The following is a 22930-nucleotide window of genomic DNA, read 5'->3' on the forward strand; positions in this document are numbered from 1 at the left end:
ATTTGTAAAGAGAGAAGAGATATTATTGTTAATATATTATGAGAGTAATATATTAAAGGAATAATAATATTATTTGATTGATATAAGTCATAAATTAATTGAGAATTAATTTGGTGACTTAAAGAGGTTAATTGAATAAAGGGGCATAAACTGTCAAATGTATGATAGTTGTGTTTTGGGCTATGTATCCTTATGGATATTAGGGTGGACGGATTTTAGGGTTTGGATATCTTAAAATCGTCCAAGCCTTATATCTAGGAGAATCTTTGGATTGCTTAGGGCCTAAGTTATTCAATTAGGGTTAAGGGTGTAACCCTAGTAGCTCATAGTATAAATAGACCCCATGGGTGAGGGAAGTCGGCCACTCTTGCAAGGAAGAAACCCTAGAGACGATTTTCTCACCTCCTCTCTCTCTCTCTCTCAAGATCATCCTCTTGCTAGTTGGTGTTTGTAAGCCATTAGAGGAGTGACAATTGTGACTCTAAGCTCCAAGAACAAGAACTTTCAAGCAAGTAACTTAAGGTATTTTCTAGATCTGATTTCATATGATATGATTCAATTGTTTACACTAGATCTAGAATTGCAAGCCTTGGATACATTGCATGTTCAGTTAGAGAAACCTAGATCCAAGAATTAGGGTTTGCATGTGCACATAGGAAAGTTCTTATGGCTCAAACCCATCAGGGACATCCTACGAATATGTGTCCCATTCTTCAAGAAGATGCGGAACATGTAAATGCCACGGGAAAGTTCCAAAATTACCACAACAAGCCATCCGGTTACCAAAATGCTTAAAATTCAAGTTGGAAGCCAAATCCCAACATGAGCTACAACCCAAGACCATTGCCTCAAAATGCATTAGTTAGACCCTCCTATCCACCACCACAACCTCATTACCAACATCCAAAACCACATTATCCACCTAAACCGCTACCTCCACATCACCAACAACCTCCTCAATCCCAACCAAGTAGCTCCGGAATTTCCCTTGAAAACATTGTCAAATCCCTAGCCACTAGTACCCAACAATTCCAAAAAGAGACAAGGACTAGTATCTCCAACCTTGAAGCACAAATGGGAGATATAGTTACATCCATAAGCAAGTTGGATTCCCATGGTAAACTCCCTTCTAAAACTGAAAAGAACCCAAATGTCAATGTGGTGAACTTGAGAAGTAGAAAACAAACAAGGGAAAGTAGTCCAAAGAAGAAGCCAAGGGATGAAGAGGAAGAAATAGAAGTCATTCCCATTGAAGAATCTATAGTCAAGAATGATGCACAAGCCGGAGTCCTAATGAAGACAACCCCTCTAGTGACTCCAATAGCCACTCAACCGCCATTCCCCTCCCGACTTGCAACTTCAAAGAAGAACAAGGAGGAGAAAGAGATTTTGGACACCTTCCGTAAGGTGGAAGAAAACATTCCTTTGCTTGATGTAATCAAACAAATTCCTAGATATGCAAATTTTTTGAAAGAACTTTGTACCAACAAAAGAAAGTTGAAAGGAAATGAGAAAATCTCAATGAACAAAAATGCATACACGGTTTTAAAAAGGAAGCTTCCACCTAAGTGTAAAGATTTGGGAATGTTTACGTTTCCTTGCAAGATAGGAAATGTCACTTTTAGTAGTGCCATGCCTGACCTTGGTGCTTCTATTAATGTCATTCCCTATTCGGTGTATGAATCATTGAATGTTCGGTGTATGAATCATTGAATGTTGGTCCTTTAAGTGAAATCGGTGTCATAATCTCTCTTGTAGATAAATCAAGTGTCTTTCCTAGAGGTGTTTTGGAAGATGTCCTAGTGCAAGTAAACCAATTGGTCTTCCTGGCGGATTTCTATGTGACTGATCTAGATGAGCAAGTGTCCTCAAAGTCGGGTATAATTTTACTTGGGAGACCATTTTTTAAGACGGCTAGAACAAAGATTGATGTGTATGCGGGAAGCTTAACAATGGAGTTTGATGGTGAAACAATAAGTTTTAACATTTATGATGCTATGAGATATCCTAGTGATGTTTCATCCTTATATTTTGTTGATGTTGTTGAACCATTAACCCAAGAGTTGTTCGAGTTGTCTAATGGTGACATGTTGCAGATGGTTTTGAGCAAAGGGTTTGATTATGGAAAATTAGCCAAGAAGTTGAAGCTCTACTCACTAGACCCCGAAGTTGAAAGATTGGTTAACAATTTAGAAATCAAGAAAACCACTCAATTTAGTGTGAAGCAAATTGAATTATCTCAAACTCACACGAGATTGCCACCCGCCCTTGTTCAACCACCAGAATTAGAATTGAAGGTCCTTCCTCAACATTTAAAGTATGCGTACTTGGGAAACAACGAGACTCTTCTGGTCATCATTTCAACTCACTTAACCGAATGTGAAGAAGAGCAACTCCCAAGGTGTCGAAGGAGCATAAAGAAGCCATGGGTTGGACAATTGCGGATATCAAGGGGTTGAGTCCCTCCACTTGTATGCACAAGATCTTAATGGAGGATGAATGCAAGCCAAGTAGAGACACACAAATAAGTTTGAATCCGCCAATGATGGAAGTGGCCAAGAAAGAAATTTTGAAGCTCTTAGATGCAGGAAAATGGGTAAGCCCGGTCCAAGTCGTGCCGAAGCAGACGGGGATCACGGTGGTCGAGAACAACAAAGGTATCCCTACCCGTGTGCAAAACGAGTGGAGAGTATGTATTGACTACTGCAAACTCAATGCAAGCACAAGAAAAGATCACTTCCCATTACCTTTATTGACCAAATGTTAGAAATGATGGATGGGAAATCCCATTATTGTTGTCTAGACGGGTACTCCGGTTGTAACCAAATCCCGGTGGCACCTGAAGACCCAGAAAAGACAACATTTACATGTCCATTTGACACTTTTGCATACCGGAGAATGCCATCTGGATTATGTAATTCCCCAGCCACTTTCCAACGTTGCATGTTTAGTATCTTTTCGGAATATGTTGAAAATATAATTGAAGTTTTCATGGACGATTTTACGGTATATGGAAACTCCTTTCAAGAGTGTTTGACCAATCTCACAAAAATTTTGAAAAGATGTATTGAAAAAAAATTTAGTTTTAAACTTTGAAAAATGTCACTTTATTGTGATTCAGGGACTTATTTTGGGTCACATTGTATCAAAGAAACGAATTGAGGTAGATAAGGCCAAGATAGATGTTATTCAAAGCTTACCTTACCCGACTTGTGTTCGGGAAGTTCGCCCGTTTTTGGGCCATGCAGGTTTCTACCGAAGATTCATCAAAGATTTTTTAAAGATAACAAGACCAATGTGCCAACTCTTGCAAAAGGATGTTGATTTCGAGTTCAATGAGGCGTGCAAAGAAGCTTTCGACAAGCTCAAAGAGTTGCTTACATCTGCCCCCATCATGCAAGCACCAAATTGGGATCTCCCATTTGAGATCATGTGTGATGCAAGCAACTATGCAATAGGCTTTGTTTTGGGTCAAAAGAATGGACGAGCCTCCCATGTGATCTACTATGAATCGAGGACACTAGACAATGCTCAAAGCAACTACTCTACTATGGAGAAGGAGCTATTGGCCATAGTGTTCGCCTTGGAGAAATTTAGACAATATCTACTTGGTACCAAGGTCATTGTGTATTCGGATCACGTAGCTCTTAAGTACTTGATGACAAAGAAAGATGTAAAGCCTAGACTCATCCGGTGGATTTTATTGTTACAAGAATTTGATTTGGAAATCCGGTACAAAAGTGGATGTGAGAATCTTGTTGCCGATCACCTAAGCCGGATCACTTCAAATAAAACTCCACTCCCTTTGCGGGACGAGTTTCTGGATGAGCATCTCTTTTCCCTTACTCAATCTACTCCTTGGTATGTCGATATCGTTAACTTTTTCGTCACAAAAAGGTATCCCGACACATTTTCATGTGCTCAAAAAGACAAGCTCAAAAGTGATGCAAAATACTATGTATGGGATGAGCCTTATTTGTGGAAAGATTGTCCCGATCAAATCATTAGGCGATGTGTCCCCCAACAAGAGCATCAATCTATTTTACAATTTTGTCATGAATTTTCTTGTGGGGGACACTTTGGACCTAGCCGGACCTTGAGAAAGGTCCTTGAATGTGGAATATTTTAGCCAACCATGTCACATGATTGTTATATGTTTTGTAAAAGTTGTGAACGGTGCCAAAGGACCGGAAACATTTCGCAAAAAAATCAAATGCCACAAAATCCAATCCTTGTTTGTGAAAATTTTGACGTATGGGGGATTGATTTCATGGGCCCATTTCCCATTTCGTTTGGTAACATTTACATCTTACTCACGGTTGACTTTGTTTCTAAGTGGGTTGAGGCCAAAGCCACAAGATCGGACGATGCCAAAACAGTAATCGACTTTTTAAAATTAAATGTCTTTGTGAGATTTGGTGTGCCTAGGTCATTGATCATTGACCGAGGGACGCATTTTTGCAATAAGATGATGGAGGCTTTATTGAAGAAGTACAATGTGACCCATCGTGTCTCTACCGCCTACCACCCACAAACGAACGGTCAAGCAGAAGTTTCGAATCGCGAGGTGAAGAGTATTCTTGAGAAAACGGTGAATCCCTCAAGGAAAGATTGGAGTTCGAGGCTGGATGATGACTTGTGGGCCTATCGGACCGCGTACAAAACCCCGATAGGAATGTCTCCATTTAGGTTGGTTTTAGGAAAACCATGCCACCTCCCCGTGGAATTGGAACACCGTGCATTCTGGGCGGTCAACCAATGCAATTTCAATATTGATGAGGCGGGGAGACATAGAAAGCTTCAACTTCAAGAGTTGGAGGAGTTGAGAAACGACTCCTATGAAAACTCAAGAATTTACAAGGAGAGAACAAAGCTTTTCCATGACAAGTCCATTACCCGCAAGCATTTCGAGCCGGGACATAGGTTTTGCTTTACCACTCGAGATTGAAATTATTTCCCGGAAAGTTGAGGTCAAGGTGGGTTGGGCCTTTTGTTGTAATAAAAGCCATCGAGCACAGAGCGGTTGAAATACAAAGTGAAGAAAAGGGGCAAATTTTCAAAGTCAATAGGCATCGTTTGAAGCCATTTTAACAAGGTTTTAATGCGAATGCCCTTGAAATCATCCACTTGGATGTCCCAAGGCGTTAAAACAAGCTAGAAGGACGTCTCACCAAAGACGCTAAAGAAGGGAATTTTCGGAAAACTTAAAGTTTTCATCGTTTTCTGGTTCCAATTAAAAGTCGTAGATAGATCCTTTTTGCACTTCACACTTCTTCTTCTTCTTTCTTGCATTAATAGAATGTCGGATTTCAAGGCCCGGTTTTCGTTTTGGTCAAGAGCAAAAATTGATAAAAATTGCAATAGACTTCATGCGGACTGCGTGTACTCGAGGGTCTGTCCACGTTAATAAACTAATGGCCTGCATATGGTCTCCTAAAGTGTCCGCGTCCATCATCAGAAAAAAAAAGGATTTCAGGCTTATTCATGCGGACCGCGTGTACTCGCAAGTCCGTCTGTGTGATTTATTAAAACGGACCGTGTACCATCTCCGAGTTCGACCGCGTGTAAATAACGCAAAGCAGAATAGTTCGAGGTTTATTCACGTGGACCGCGTGTACTCGCGTCCGCGTCCGTGTCTGTTGTTGACTAGCGTTGACCCGCTTTTAACTTCGTTTGACCACAACTTATGACTAATAAACACTAGCCAACCCTTCTTCCTTTCTTCTTCTCTATTCTTCTTCCCTAAACTATATTAAAGCAACCTCCATCTCCACCACTAAAACTCAGTTTCCCGTTAAACCGTCGGTCGGAATTTCGTGAGACCACCGCCATTCTTCACCAATTTCTGAGCTCTACAAACCCCACCAAAAATCCGGTCTGATCTGTGGCCGGAATTTCGGGGGCCACCACCACTCAACCACCACTTTCCGGCCGTTTTTCGGCCAACTCCGGCCACCTCCGGCCACCTCTCGCGATTCCGACACCACCATTGTGCTCCTATTGGACAAGGCTACAAACCCCATGAAAAATACCTCTCAAAGCCCGCCGAAAAATTTCACCCGAGTTTCAAGTCGTTGCCGGATTTCTCAGGTTTTCGTGGTAAATTGCTTCTCAAGGGATATTGAACAAAGCTTTAAGCTTGGGGTGGATAGTTGCAAGATTTTCAAATCCTGAATATCCATGTCTCAGAACAACAATTCATATGCTATTGCATCAAATGAGTCTAGGAATTATTTCTTGCTTTGATTGTTGAACTGCTTTAGAAGTCTATAGGGAGTTGGTTGGTGATTTGGATTGAAATATCATTTGTTGGGATTGTGGTTCGTGTAGTGGTTATTTTTCGTGCAGGTAGACCATGTCCACATCTAGGAAGCGCAGGGCTACCACCCAAGGCAAAGCCGCAGCTAGAAACCAAAATGATGCACCCAACATAACAAGATTTCAGGATGCCAAGGTGGCCGAAAACTACATGAAAAGCCTGCCTAGAAAGGTTGCATCCACCAAATTTGTGTGCAAACCCACGCTTAATTCATTAGGGGTTCTTGAGGGGGTCACCCAATTGTTCCGTAACATTGGGTGGGAAAACCTTCTCAATCTCATGGTGCACACTTACAAGCTCCGTACTAGAGAGTTTCTTTCCGATTGCGGGTTCGATAGCGAAAAGAAAAAAGCCGCATTCCAACTTCTGGGGGACCGAAGTTATATTGATTTTTGAACAATAAACGACATCTTGGGCTTATCTTCCTTGAACACATCCACGGTTTTCGACGTTTTTCCTGCCGAGTTCAACCACGAGATTTTTGGACGGAAATCATTGGGGATGTCTTTTCATGTGCCGTTCGAGATAAAGCAACCTCCATCATTCACCCGTGCCTCCGTATTGCCCATCGCATCTTAGTGTGCACTGTCTTTGCCTTAAAAGAAGTCGGTCAGGTCACAAAAATGAGCTTTTCTTCCTTTGGTGCATGACACGACGTGAAAACCCACCAATCTCGGACTTTGCTTCGTTCTTTTTCCATAAATGCGCACTCATGAGAACCAAAGCGGCCGATGATATTTGCATCGGGGGATTTGTCACCCTTTTGGCTCGCGGTCTTGACATCGAGCTCCCAGACGAATACCATCCTGTCGACAATAAAAATCTTTTGGATGAGCGCGCTCTCATAAACATGCACCATATCCATCGTAGGAACAGGAGTAGTTTTACAAGGTATTGTGCTCAGGGAGTTGGATATCTTGTTCTTCCTGACCCTCGAGTCACCAACTTCACCTTACACGATCGCACTCAGTGGAGACTCGCAAGGACCATCACTCAGTCAGTCAATGAGGATGCGCTCGAGGATCAAGATGATGACGCAATGCATGTGGATGACGAGCCCGACGATGAGCCCACCCATGGTCCACAGCACACCCAACCCAAGCACCTCCTAGATACTACCCACTTCCCCCCCCCCCCAATTTTGTCGAGCGGTTCGAGGCTCTTTGTGTATCCAACCAAATCATGTCCCAACAAATGCACCATATGTGGGAGTGGAACCAATCCCAAAATCATTTCGAGAACGTCCCACTTCCACCTCCCTATCCATACCCTCTACCCACCCACCCTTATCCCCCTCCACCTTACCCCTACCTCTACCCCCCCCCCCCCAATACCCATATCCTCCTCCTAATCCCTCGGTTTAGGTACTTTCGCCTTGCCCCAAGTATTGAGGACAATGCTTATTTCTAAGCTTGGGTTGGGGTATTCCCATTTCTTTTAGATTTCTCATGCATTTTAGTTAGGTTGCATAGCATTTTAGCCTTAAATTGCTTTCATTTTTTCATAAAACTCCAAAAAGATTTTATTTTCTTCTTTTTCACTTTTATTTTTGCATGTCATTTAGCCTAGGGCATAAGCATTCATGCATTTTTGTTATCTCTTTATTCTCATCTCCGAACATCTTTACTTGAAAGACACGACCCGCCTTAAATACAATTCTTTTAGAAACTCAAATAACAAATAAGAATCGTTCTTAGGGACTTTCAATTGTTGCTTCTTCTCTTATATATACGTGGGGAGAGAGTGCAAGTGGTTGTGCATATGGATCGACCCATGTTAAGTGTGTCATAAGTAGGGGTACAATTTAGCCCCGTGCCGACCAGTCCCTCACCTGAATTTTCCTTGCAAGCCACAATCAAACCCCAAAGAAAGGAATAAAAACTAGATTGTGCTATTTTGAGATATTTAGTGTCTAACTGCTACAATTCACATCATATCTCACTACTTTATGATTTAGACACATTTTTCCCACTTGATCTCGAATTAGCCTTAGTATAGTTATGCTCGTTTGGCCTCTTGTTTGGGTTAGACTTAGATTCTACTGATAGGTTTATATAGTTTTGTATTTTCATTTTTAGGCTATACTTGTAAAACTAATGAGGTAAACCAAAAAAGTGAGCCTAAAAGAGAGAGAGAGAGAGAGAGAGAGAGAGAACTACCCCTTTTCTAGTTTTGCTTTGTTTTATGAGTCAAAAGTAAATTGTTTCAAAAGTGTCGTTCGAAAAGTTTTGCGTCAATTTATGAAATAAAATAAAAATTAAAAAAATATAAAAAAAATGGTTTTGAAAAGTCGGATGTTATAGCAATCATGAAATGTAAATGTAATTATATGTTGTTTTAGTGCTTTCCTCTTTGTGTCTTAAGTTATTGTATTTGTAACATGTTTTTGGGGTTTTGTTGTCCAAAATAAAATAAAATCAAAAATCAAAAGAAAAGGCTGTGCCACGAAGTTATATCCATTTGTTTGCTTTTGTAGATGTTTAGCCTTTTTGGATTTTAGCTCATGTAATTTGTTTCTAGTTGATGTTTTTCTAGTTAGATATCATTTTTTTTGGCAACTACCAATGCGGCCTTCATTCATCGTGTGCTCGACTCTTTGCTCTACATGAATCATATTTTGGTGGAAGCACTTACTCTTCTAGATGATTGTAGTTTGCCAACTTTTATACATAGCTTGTTTCTTGCCATTTTTGGCCCAAGTTATCTTTTTTTTTCTAGGTTTTATTTCTTGATGTAGGGTTGAAGTTGTCAGGAGTGAGGAACATTCTAACCGAGGGACACCTTCTTATGGCTAGTGGGCTAGATCGGACCACGAAACAATGTCACATAAACCATACTAGTGAAGTATGCATGCTCGTTTTGCATCTCGATCAACATGTATCCCTTGCTAGAAAGGTAAAAAAGGATCGTCCCTCAAAGTGATTCTTATCTCTAAAAATAGGTTATATGTTTTTATATTAAAGGCGTGTCGTGAATTTCTGCTTAAGATGTTCATTCTTTTTTCTTTTTAGGATAGTTCATCCCAAGTTCATTTTAGTCTTGTCTTACTTGAGGACAAGTAAGGTTTAAGCTTGGGGTGATTTGATAGCTTCATTTTATTTACTTCTTTTTATAGTTTGTTTTAGCACATTCCATCTCATTTTAGTTAATCTTCATGCATATTTTCTCTTTTTGTTATTTTTCTCCTTTACCGGGTGCTTTCCAGTCTTTTAAGCTTATTTGCAGGATTTATGGAAGACTATTTGTCATTGGAGTTTTTGGAAGGAGTACGGGACTTTTGTAGGCGTGCAATTTATTAATGGACTTGAGGTGGTACAATTGGGCTCGGTGTCAATATAAGCAAGAAGCGCGTTGGACTTAATCTTTGGACAAGAATTCGAGCTACGGTATATTGAAGGAGCATTGGATCATTATTGGAGGCTGTGGAGTAACACCATTGGGCTATCAAGACTTGCACAAACGGGCTAGAGCATAAAATAGAAGATTGGGCTGGAAGGTATTTGTAATGGGCCAAAGCATGCATTCAGCGTGACCCACGCAGTCTGCGTGAATTGTGCTGAATTGATCCCGAGTTTTAACTTGTTGACTCTATTTGTGGAAGGTTGGTGGGTGGCTTTTGGCACCTTTTTGAATCTGGAAATGAGCCCCTTTTTGCTGGGGATTGGAGGTATTATTGTCATCTATCACTTGAAGAACATAAACAATTATTCTCTCAAGAAGGATTTGGAAGATTTGAAGATTTTTGAAGACAAGTGTATTTCTTTTCATCTTGCAACTAGAACACTGTTTGGTATCACTAAACTATATTGCATTTCTTTGACTTTGGCCATGCTTGGATAAACTTTCATTTGGTTGATTAGGGTTTAACCCATGGATGATTACTTGCTTTGAAGACTTATTATTATCTTGTCTTTGAATTTTATGGAAATGTTTTCTAGTTAAACATCTTGTTGTGTTTATTTATCTTTGATCGTGAGCTTAGATAAATGAATGCTTATTTTTGTTGACTAATTTCTTGGTTAAGTAATGGACCCTCAAATTAGTAAGCAACAAATGGTTTATATGTTTGTTCTCATTTCATTTAGACCATGGAAATGTTTCCTCCATAATGATAATGTAAGCATTCGATTATCTTTTGGACTTGGTAACTCTTAGAACTTAAAGCTAATTGATTTTCACAAGATTATATGCTTCATTGATTTTGTGACTTTAATTAAGAAAATGTGTTAAGAGCTCCTCTAGCCATTTTAATATCTAATAAGAGTTGAGGTAATTTGTGCTTGTGAATTGCTATAGGCAAGTTAAACCAATTTACAAGTCTTATTCCATTTAGTCTAATGATAATTCAACCATGTCATCCATGAGGTGTACCCAAAATCAAAATCAACCAATTTCACATCATTGAATTTAATCAAAGCTTTTACTTGTTTACTTGTCATATTTACATTCTAGCTAGTTTTAATTTTGTCAAACAATCAAAAAGAACTAACACCCCCCCCCCCCTTTTACTTTTACTTTTGTTTTACAAGTACTTGAACAAGTGATTTACATAGAGATTTAAATTGAACCAATCTCCATGGATACGATCCCTTTACCACTATACATTATCTTAGTGTGTAATATTTAGGATATTTATTTTGTTGGCCTCGACAATAACCAGATCTGAAGTCATACGCAGAATAGTTGTTAGACTTATCCAAGTGGGAGACTGTTGGATTTGTTTCTAAGTCCATAACTATTTTGGTATGTACTTGACCTGATGATGCATGGTCCCTTTGGGTTGCCTTCACCAAAGCAACTTGATGGGATGAATTATGGAGAGAGAGGATTAATTACGATTTGTTAATATATTATGAGAATAATATATTAAAGGAGAAATCATATTGTTTAATTAATATTGGTCAATAATTAATTAAGAATTAATTTTGTGGCTAAAAGAGATTAATTAAACTTAGGGGACTAGAACTATTAATGGTGTGATAGTTGAATATTGGGCTAATGGACTCCATATTAGATGAGTGGATGAATTCTATGGGGAAACCCATTAGATATCATCCAAGGCCTCTAAGGAGGGGGTCCATGGGTTGCTTAGGGCCTAAGCAGTCAAATTAGGGTTTCATTGTTTGATAACTCTAATAGCCTCACTATTTAAGGACCCCTAGAGCACCAAAAACGTGGCCAAGAGTTTCCTTAGGGTTTCTAGACGTTTTTGAGTGCCTCTCCTCTTCTCCTTCTTCATCCTCTTGCTCTTGGTTTGTGAGCCATTAGATGGGTCACATTTGTGACACTAAGCTTTCAGAAGCTAATTACAAGGAGGAATTGAGATTGTTATTCCTACATAACAGTCAAGGTAAGATCTAAACCCTAATTCATATGTTAATATCATAATTGTACGCTAGATCTAGGGTTTATGGCTTTGGATGATTATAGCATGTTCATTAGACAAACTAGATCCAAAGCTTTAGGGTTTGCATGTACACCATAGAAATGATGTAGTGCTCAAAACCCATCAGAAACTCACCTAAGATTGTTGAATCTCATAGATAAATCTCTGACTGCTGGCGTGCTAAAGTCCCCGCGCTATAATCACAAAATAACATCAAATTAATAATTAGATCCCGACTCACACTAAGAGTCCAAACTAGGGTAAACTTCCTTTTTAGCCTTTCCTTAACTTGGCCTAAGGCTAGGGCCCAAACCAACTGTCCAAAAAGCCCAAATTCCAAAATAATCACCCAAAGCCCAAATATGGCCTAATTTTCCAAATTAGGCCCAAATCCCTTCATGGGCCTTCAACCAAAATAGTCCAATAAAATAGCATCAGCCCAAAAATAGGATTCTGATGGCCCAACGAGACCCAAGACTAATAACGTCCAACATGGGCCCAATACCGAGAAGCTCACAAATCTAAAGCCCATTGTTGAGTACACAAGGCGTACTCAGCTCGTACGCTTAGCGTACTCGCTTTGGGGCTTGTAAGCATAGCGTACCAGCTTGTACACTGAACGTACTCCCCAACTTCACCAACTTCCATAATTAAGCTCTTAATCGGTTAAGACTTCAACCTAACACTCAGATCCGACTTCCTTAAGGTGGTTTATCACGTAAAGTTGGCAGCTTTACGTGAATGCATGGCTTAATGGGGTTCTATAGCTCAAAAGAACATAACAAATGGTCTTAACACATGCATGAGTCCATAAACACCACAAAGCTTGCATTTTTATGGACAAAGGGACCAAGAGAACCCCAGATCTACCATAAATCACTTATGGAGTAAATCAAGAGGCTCAACAATCATTCCATAGACTCAAAAAGCAAAAAAATGGCACCAAAACTAGATCTGACATCATAGATTAGCAATATGGAAGCTTTTTCCCTCAAAAGGATAGCAAATGATGAACAAATCTCAAATCCTCATGGTTCACTTCTTCTTCTCCTTCACAAACTGTCACACCCCAAAACCGATAACGGCGGAAAACGTTTCGGGGTGGAGGACGTCATGTACAGTATCATCACAATTGCATAATAGTAAAAACACGAAACATACAACCATTGCGTTACATAGTGAGTTTAATTACAAGTGTGTTTGGTAATGTTCAACAAACACCAAAAGTAAATCAAAAATAAGAGATGGATCTTGTAAGCCCCACCTTCTCCAAAAAGTTGCACCTGTAACTGTCTATCTTTGACCTGAGGATACAAGTTATTTTGAAAATGAATATCAGCATAAACCTGGTGAGTTCATAAGAGTTTAGTGTGAGATTTTTGTATAAAAAGCATTAGAACCGATAGTATGAAAAGCTGCAATTTACATTTTTAAGTAGTAGAAAAACCTAGAAAATCCTATATTTTCCAGAAATACATTGTGAATGAAAACCTTTAAGAAACATGAAATTTTCATCTTTGAAATCCATTTATTGTAAAAGTATAATATTAAATCTCCCATAAGTATTGCAATATGATAGTTTATGCCTGAAGTCAATAATAGTGGTGCAAACTTCCTTTAGTGTTAGATTCTTGATTACTTCGGGATATTAACTTAACTTTTAGTTTAATATTTTAGTGTGGTTATAGTGTATTTCTTGTATGTTACCGATAGTGTGAGAAGTAGAGGACCCCATGACCTTCCTGGTCATACACAGTGTAGTGAAGTAGTGGCATCCCTGGACCTGTGCGGTTCGGACTGAAGTTAACAGTCGGGATGTAATAGCGCCTTCCCCGTATAGATCTATACATATAGCGTCGTCTTCATGCCAGAAGACTCTGGGCGTAGTGCGTAGCGAATAGAGTATCTCGTAGTGGGTTAGTGTGTTATCTCTTGATTAGTGCTTTCTCTTGTATTATAGTGTAGTTGTCTTTTGTATAACTCGTATTGTGTTCTCTTATTAGTGTATAGTATCATAATAGAGTGTATTATAGTGTGTAGAGTAGTAGCTATAGCGAGTAATAGTGGCCTTAACTATACATATTATAGTTAACTTAGTGCGTATGATTCTTGTCAGTTTAGTAGTTTAAACATCGAATGAAATGAAAATACTCGTATCCAACACTAATATATATGATATATAACTAAGAAATCAATGACAGTCGGACGGATAACAACTACCTATATCACACAATCAAACAAGAACAGGAAATAAGGCGAGCTATCGGTCCTAAGTCCTTCAATCCTTACTTATATAAATATATTGGTGTGGTTACATTTTATAAGGAATTTATTTAATAAAAATCTTGTCAAAAGGGAACATTTAGAAAATTGATCTTTTCTCCGAAATAGTTTTGAAAACGAAAATCCTTTTTATAAAACATAGTGGTAAATCACATGTGATTTGAACTACGGATAGTGAATCACATGTGATTAATTTTCGTAACATGAATAATTGACTTGTATGAATTTCCATAAACATGTATAATTGACTTGTATCCCCCCCCCCCCCCTAAAACATATAAAACATTTGAAAGGTTCATTAAACGGGTATGAACTCACCTGAAATCGCGTAAATCGGGTGAATCGGGTAAATCAGGTGAAAGTGTCGGTTGAGCGTTTTGTACCAAATAACGAATTGTGCACCGTTTAGGACCCTAATGTCATATGAAATATGTATTTTACAAGAAATTAATCATTTTATGCTTTTCATTATAGTATTTAGGCATTTTAGCATCGATTCGGGGTTTTAGGGCTTAGAAGGGGTTCCCGGGAGTAGTACAAGGCCAAGAGGGGTTTACGGGGGAGTCCAAGAGCTCACTCCCTTGGAGTTTACGGACCAAAGGCCACTCCTTGGGAGTTTACGGCCGTAATCCCCTAGGCTTGGCCGTAAACTCTTGTTTTCCTCCAAAAGTGCAAGTGAAGGCCTTATTTCAACTCCATATAATTCTAGTAAATGCCTAGGACCAATTTGGGGGGTTAAAACCTTCATTTGGTGTCACTTGGGGGAGTTTACGGTCCAGGCTTGTGCTTGGGCCATAAACTCCATTTTGTCTCTCAAAATGGATTGTTAAATGGTCCAAATCACCCCCTTAAATCTTAGTTAAATTCTAGAAGGCCTTAGGTGAGTTTTTGGGACTTTTTACCAAGGAAATTGGGTGTTTACGGCCCAAGCATAGTCTTGGCTGTAAACTCCTCTTTTAGGGTCTAAAATGTGTTGTTTAATGGCCTTAAACATTTCCTAGGGTCATAACTTAATTCCCACATGCCTTAGATGAGTTTTTGGGGCAAATTAGCATGGAAATTTGGTGTTTACGGCCTAAGCACAAGCTTGGGCCGTAAAATCCTGTTTAGATCCTAAAAAACTTGTGTTTTCATGTCCAAACTCATCTAGGCTATTTCCTTAATTAATATCCAAGCTTAAAGGAAAGGAAAATGGGACAATTGGCCAACTTTTGGGTGTTTACGGCCTAAGATGCTTCCTAGGCCGTAAACTCCCTTTAATCCACTAAATCTTATGATTTTTGACCTTTAAATGCAATGGAATATGTTTAGAATAAGATAGGGAAGAAAACCTTACGTTTGGAAGCTGGAATTCGCGGTTTTGGAGTCGGGTTCGGGTCTAGAGAGAGAAAGTAATGAGAGAGATTGAATGAGTGGTAAAAGAGTGTTCAAATGGTGTTCACTCTCATTTTATATGCCTTAGGTATTGCACCCGGTACACGGCTACCCGATGCTAAAGTTTAACGGGGTTAAAACGTTTTACCCGGGTGAAGTGGTTGAAAAGTAATATAACTCTATTTAGTTAAACGGGGTTAACACTTACAAGTTATAACTACTTATGATAATATCAATAAATATAAATGACTAGTTATTTATTTATTTACGACTCCAAACATTACAGAAAATAATATATAACGACGAATTCCGTTAGTGAAGACGGGATTTTGTAACGGCAATAAATTTGGGTTGTCACACAAACCACCAACAATCACTCTTTATGGATCATAACTCTCAAAAACTCACAAGGGTTTTGATTTCTGTTCAATACCCTAAAACTTAGGGTTTCATTAACCACACGTACGCCATGCGTACACAATGTACGCCCAGCGTACGTGGGCCAAAGGCGAGATCACTCCGGGCTAGTACGCTACGCGTACCACCCTGTACGTCCCGTGTACTAGCTTGAAGGCCAAAAAAAAGGAATTCACACTTAGGGTTAAGAAGAGACATACCGGAAAATGAATGTTACAATTCTCCCCTACTTGAATCAGATTTCATCTTCGAAGTTCACAGCTCCAAATAACTCCGGATAGGGCTCCCTCATTTCATGTTCCAGCTCCCACGTCCACTCTGAACCCTTGCGATGTTGCCACTGAACCTTCACCGACTCAACAACCTTGTTCCTCAAGGTTTCCGTCTTCCGTTCAAGAATCGCCACTAGTCTCTCAATATAATTTAGGCGGTCATCCACCTGAATATCCTCCAACAGTACCACTGCAGAATCAGCCACTAAGCAATTCCGCGGCAGAGAGACATGGAATGTGTTATGAATTTGAATGAGCTCATCTGGAAGATCCAAGTGATATGCAAACCGGCCCACCCGGGCTAAAACCCTGAAAGGACCAATATACATGGGGCCCAACTTTCCCCTCTTCCTAAATCGGATGACACCTTTCCAAGGTGACACCTTTAGGAGAACTATATCCCCCACCTGAAACTCTAGATCTAATCGGCGTCTGTTGGCATAACTTTTCTGCCGACTCTGAGTTGTCTGAAGGCTACTCCGAACCTGTTGTATCAACTCAGTGGTCTTGATTACCACTTTAGTACTCCCCATAACCCGCTGACTGACCTCACCCCAACATATCGGGGTCCTTCATTTCCTCCCGTAGAGTATCTCAAAAGGAGGTCGATCGATGCTGGCGTGATAGCTATTTTTATACGAAACTTCCTCTAACAGAAGATACATATTCCAACTCCTACCAAAGTCCAAAACACATGCCCGAAGCATATCATCTAGGATCTCAATAGTCTGCTCACTCTGACCATCGGTATGCGGATAGAATGTTGTGCTAAAATAGATAAGAGTACCCAACTCATCATGAAACCTCTTCAAAAATGTGGAAGTAAATTGGAGATCTTTATCTGAAACCACCGAAACCGGCATCCCATGACCTGCCACAACCTCCATGATACAAACCTCATCTAATTTCTTTGTAAAAGTACTCTCCCGAAACGGAATGAAATGCGCACTCTTGGTCAACCGATCCACAATGACCCAAATTGAATCCAATCTACATGCAGTCCGAGGTAACTTCATGATGAAATCCATGGTAATATCCTCCTATTTCCACATGGGGATCTCCAACGGCTGTATCTTGTCATGCGGTCGTTTATGCTCATCCTTAACCTTACTGCAAGTTAAGCACCTCTCCACATACCATGCCACATACTGCTCCATGCAGGGCTACCAATAATCAAGACGAAGATCCATATACATCTTCGTCACCCCGGGATAAATGAACCTAGACTTGTGTACCTCCTCCATCAGAACCTGATACACACCGCCCCAATACAAAACCCAAACCTGCCGATGAAGAGTTAACAACCCACCGCTATCATAATCAAAGGAAGCCACCTGACCCATAATTCGCTCACTCTTTTAGTGCTCTTCCTTCATAGCCTCAACCTGTGCCTCATGAATCCGCTCCATCAATGGAGTAATCATTGTCATCCTCAAACATATGTATCTGATCGGAGTCGCAACCATCTTGCGGTTGAGAGCATCGGACACCACATTAGCCTTCTAAACAATCTCGATATCATAATCCTTCACCACATCCAACCATCGACGCTGCCTCATTTTCAGATTCGGATGATCCATCAAATACCTCACTCGCACTTGGAGAACTTTGCGAAAAGTCTCTCCTTCCTCAAAGTCTCCAGCACTTCCCTCAAGCGCTCTTCGTACAGCTCCTGGGTCTTGGAATAGACCAATATATCATCAAGAAATACGATCACAGACCGATCCATCATCGGCCTGTACACACGGTTTATGGGATCCATGAACATGGCTGGAGCAGTGGTGAGCCCAAAAGGCATCACCACAAACTTGTAATGACCATAATGAGTCCGAAAGTTGTCTTCTACACATCCTCATATCTAACCCTCATCTAATGATAACCCGATCGCAAATCAATATTGGAGAACCAAGATGCATCCTGAAGCTGGTCAAACAGATCAACAATCCTCGGGAGTGGATAACGGTTCTTCACCATTACCTTATTTAGCTCCCGGTAGTCAATACACATACGATGTGACCCATCCTTCTTCTTCACAAACAAGATCGGTGCTCCCCATGGCGAACTGCTCGGTCAGATGAATCCCTTGTCTAACAGCTCCTATAGTTGTGTAGACAACTCTTTCATCTCAGGATGAGCCAATAGATATGGTGCTTTGGCTATCGGAGCCGCACCTCAAACCAAATTAATCATGAACTCAACCTGCCTCTTCAAAGGCACCCCAGGAAAATCCTCTGGGAACACATCGGGATAATCCCACACAATCGGCACATAATCCACGTTCACCTTACCCTTATCCCGGGTATCTGTAACATAGGCGATAAATATGGAACAACCCTGCTGAATATAACGTTTGGCCCTTGCTGCTGAACATAAATACGGCCCACTCAAAGATCTCTCTCTCGGAACCAATAACTCTCCCCCACTTGGGGTTCGAATCCAAACTAACTGCTGCTCAAAATCGATCACCGACCCATTAGGGCTCAACCAATCCATACCCACAATAAACTTGTTCCCAAGAAATGGGATGGGAACCAAATTAATCGGTTACTGCTCATTGAACATCTGAATAATATAGCCCTAATGAACCCTCGCTACCCGGACAGATCGATCATCTGCAATCTCAACATCTAAAGGACAATCCAGCTTCCCCGCAGCTCTAGCAAACCTCTTGCTAAGTGCAAACGATACAAAGGATCGGGTAGCCCCCGAATCAAACAATACCAAAGCATAAATATATTTCATGAGGAACGATCCTAAAATGAAACACATAAATGTAAGCAAGCAATTCAATATAAATAAAAAAGATAAGGAGAAGATACATACCCGTCACCACATCAGGTGTCGCGCAAGCCTCCTCGGATGTCAATTGGAAATCCCTGTTCTTCACTACAGGTGCATCCGCCTTGCCCTGGTGGACGTCAATGATCCAAAGACTCGTAGGAGCGGGTGTTGAAATCGGCCCTGTAGCAGCCTAACTCGAACATTAGGCTTTCTTGTGGCCCCTCCGATTGTAATGAAAGAAAATCATATCTGATCCTGGGGTGGTGTTGGTAGAAGTACAATCCCTGCTATAATGACCCATCTAGTCGCACTTGAAGCATCCCAAACCACCCACCTTGTACAGTACCTTGTGCGCCTTGCCGCACTTCCTACAGTAACTCCGGCCCTGCTAGCCTCTTGCTCTCGAATCCTGAACCTTGGGCCTCTTTCCTGAACCCCCTGAAACCTGATTCTGATTTGACTTCCTTTTCCTCACCATCTCAATATCAATCTCCCTCTCCCGGGCTCTTGCTATTATCCTCCAGTGTCTTGTAACTGGATCGGGTCACAAACTGCCAAATATTGCTTCTCAACATCTCGTGATACCTCGTCTGCCACATACTATGGAACCAAAATTTCCCTCTCTCAAAACATCATTGTGATCTCAGCCACTGTCTCAGTATTCTGGCGGAGATCCTGAAACTCTCGCGCCAATTGCAATCACTAGTGCAAACTCAGCCATGAACCTGGTCACAAAATCATCCCATGACATAAAATCAACAACCTCATCACCAACAGAACACCCAACCTCCTCCCACCAGTCTCGTGCCATGCCATTCAGATGATAAGATGCAAGTCTGACCTTTGCCCCTTCGGGGAAACTGCTGGTGTGGAAACTGTTAGCAACATCTGCTAACCATCCCCTACTCGCTATTGGGTCCTTCTCCCCCTAGTAGTATAGATACCTACATGCTCGAAACTCCCTAAAGTTCAATGAACGCACCCCTACCAAGGCCACCATCTTAGAACAAAATGAGCTCAACCGCTCATCCAAAATCTCCAGAATGCCCTCCTTGATTGTACCAAAGATCACAGGAGTCTGCTCAAGAATGCAACGCGTAATCTCAGACGAAATGAACTCCCTCGTTTGGTCATCCAACTGCCTGACTCCAGAACCTGAGCCCGAGCTCTCCTCAGCACCAGAAATGCCAACCGTCCTGCCTCGCAGAGTCACCATACTGAAAATAGACCATATAAACCATCAGATTATGCATCAAAATATATCGAGGGATCACAAACTCTACAAGCTTCCTAGTTTCATCGCAACTCTCCTTGACTTGAGTATGGATCCTCTGCTTCCAGTAGTACAGGCCCATACAACCTTCCACATCTATTTGTACTTTCCTCAAGGATTTCCTTGAATCCTCCAAGTCACTTTATATCAATACAATTAACCCTCAGCAAGATAAGGCTTCTAGACCGACATCTCTTCCTAGGTTTTCCTAGGGAAAACTCCACACCACTCTCTGCCATCAACTACAGAAGGAACTCCCGCGAACTTCCTCTAACTAGCTCATGAATACCATTACATATCACGAAAACCAGTTAATTCTTCGAATGAGAGGTCTCACACTACAACGGTTAGACTCAAACAAGAGCTGCACAATAGAGTTAAAACCTAAGCCTCTAAAATTATCTAGTCTCGGTAATATGTAACTTAACATATTTGCTTGCTAGTTATCTAAAACTGGTGAGAACTCTTAAAAAGCACAAAGCAAGCAGCATTCGAGCATCAAGTAATCAGAACCAAGCCTGAAACTTGGGCCTCTTTCCCAAATCCCCTTAAACCTGAGCCTGATCGGGCTTCCTCTTCCTCTCCATCTCAATATCAATCTCCCTCTCTCGGGCTCTCGCTATCGTATCTCCCTCTCTCGTGATACCATGCCTTCTTCATCTCCTCATTCGCCACATACTGTGGAACCAAAATTTCCTTCTCTCGAAACATCATGGTGATCTCAGCCACCGTCTTAGTATTCTGGAGGAGTTCCTGAATCCCTCACGCTAACTGTTGCACCTCAACCATTGGTGCGAACTCAGCCCTGAACCTGGTCACCAAATCATCATATGACATAGAATCAACAGACTCATCACCAACAGAGCGCCGAACCTCCTCCCACCAGTCTTGTGCTCTGTCATTCAGAAGATAGGATGCAAGTCTGGCCTTTGCCCCCTCGGGGCAACTGCAGGTGTGGAAAGCGTTAGCAACATCTGCTAACCATCCCCTACTCGTTATTGGGTCCTTCTCCCTGTAGTAGTCTGGATCCCCACACACGCGGAACTCCCTAAAGGTTAATGAATGTGCCCCTACCAAGGCCACCATCTTAGAACAAAATGAGCTCAACCGCTCATCCAAAATCTCCAAAATGCCCTCCTTGACAATAAAAAAGATCACAGGAGTCTGGTCAAGAATGCAACACATAATCTCAGACAAATGAACTCCCCCGTCTGGTCATCTAACTGCTCGACTCCAGAACCTGAGCAAGAGCCCTCCCCAGCACTAGAAATGCCAACCGACCTACCTCACAGAGTCACCATACTGAAAATAGACCATATAAACCATCAGATTATGCATCAAAATATATCGAGGGACCACAAACTCTACAAGCTTCCTGGTTTCATCGCAACTCTCCTTGACTCAAGTAAAGATCCTTTGCTTCTAGTAGTACGGGCCCATACTACCTTCTACATCTATCCGTGCTTTTCTCAAGGATTGCCTTGAATCCTCCAAGTCACTTTATATCAATACAATTAACCCTCAACTAGATAAGGCTCCCAGTACTATATCTCTTCCTAGGTTTTCCTAGGGCAAACTCCACACCACTCTCCGCCATTAGCTGCAAAATGAACTCCTGCTAACTTCCTTTAACTAGCTTACAAATACCATTACATATCACCAAAACCAAATAATTCTTCAAATGAGAGGTCTGCACTATAACGGTTGGACTCAAATAGAGCTGTTTAATAGAGTTAAAACCTAGCCTTCTAAAACTATCTAGTCTCATTAATATGTAACTTAACATATTTGTTTACTAGTTAGTTGAAACTAGTGAGAACTAAGCACAAAGAAAGCAACATTCGAGCATCAAGTAATCAGAAGCAAGCATAACCTACCAGACCATCCTATCACTGACAGATCAGTACTAGCATGCAAGTCTACAAGCTCATACAATAGGCATACAAAGGCATCTCTCCTAGCACTCTATCATGCAAATATTGAGCAGATCCTTAGCCCTAACTAGCATGCGATTCACAAATCAAATAATATAAGATAACATGCATGGGTATCATGGGAAAAATTACTTGATCTCGGTCGATTGCATGCATCACACCCTTTCTTGTATTAGAAAATCTTTTTCTTTAAACACGTTTCTTTTTGAAAAACTTTACCAAAACCTCAATTTGAGTTCAGACACACCCGAGAGTATGTCTGAATCCCTCAAACCAAGGCTATGATACCAACTTTTAACATCCGAAAAATAAGACCTAAACATTTCATTTTTAATTTAAATAAAACGATGGTTCAAAACAATTTCATACAACCCAAGTAGACCAAAGTATGTCACTACATCATATCATATCAGAGTAAATCTCAAAATGTGGAAAAAAAGGTGGTATGTGCTCTTCAATCTTCTCGGGCTCTTCCCTTTTGATCTTGAAGTACCTGAAACATAAACTGAAAACTGTAAGCCCAAAACATAGTGAGTTCGCCAATATACCTTATACCATACATAAATAAACACATACTTGGCCCTCGCCCCACATCGGGCCTCACCCGACATCGAGTCCCACTCGGCCCCGGGCCTCGCCCGACATCGAGCCCCACTTGGATTATAGATATGTCATTCATTAGGCCCCGCCCGATACACATAATAAACATATAAACATATAAACATGCTAACACATCGATAATCACAAAAACAATAGCATACAATACAGTCATCGGGCCTCATTAGGCATCGAGCCTCGCTCGGTATACATAACAGCACATAACACATGAAAGAGTCACACATACTTCTAGCACCCTAACATAATAATCATGTGTCGATATTGGTGCCTTCG

At 40.8% G+C, this 22930-nt stretch overlaps 1 protein-coding gene across 1 annotated transcript; it reads left to right on the forward strand.

The window, feature by feature from the left end:
* The first annotated feature begins 1074 nt into the window (after positions 1 to 1074).
* On the forward strand, positions 1075 to 2459 carry LOC111921089 (uncharacterized). Its single transcript, XM_023916676.2, has 2 exons — positions 1075 to 1699; positions 1759 to 2459. Exons 1-2 carry the CDS (start codon positions 1075 to 1077, stop codon positions 2457 to 2459), a joined length of 1326 nt encoding a protein of 441 aa, XP_023772444.2.
* Positions 2460 to 22930: the final 20471 nt, after the last annotated feature.

This window comes from Lactuca sativa, chromosome 5 (genome assembly GCF_002870075.4).
Source record: "Lactuca sativa cultivar Salinas chromosome 5, Lsat_Salinas_v11, whole genome shotgun sequence".
In the NCBI taxonomy this organism is placed as follows: Eukaryota; Viridiplantae; Streptophyta; class Magnoliopsida; order Asterales; family Asteraceae; genus Lactuca; species Lactuca sativa.

Excerpts from the sequence above, each read along its gene's own strand:
- LOC111921089 (XM_023916676.2), top strand. The coding sequence starts at position 1,075 with ATGGGAGATATAGTTACATCCATAAGCAAGTTGGATTCCCATGGTAAA. Across the intron at positions 1,700-1,758 it reads TGAATCATTGAATGTTCGGT|ATAAATCAAGTGTCTTTCCT; the intron begins GTATGAATCATT and ends TCTCTCTTGTAG.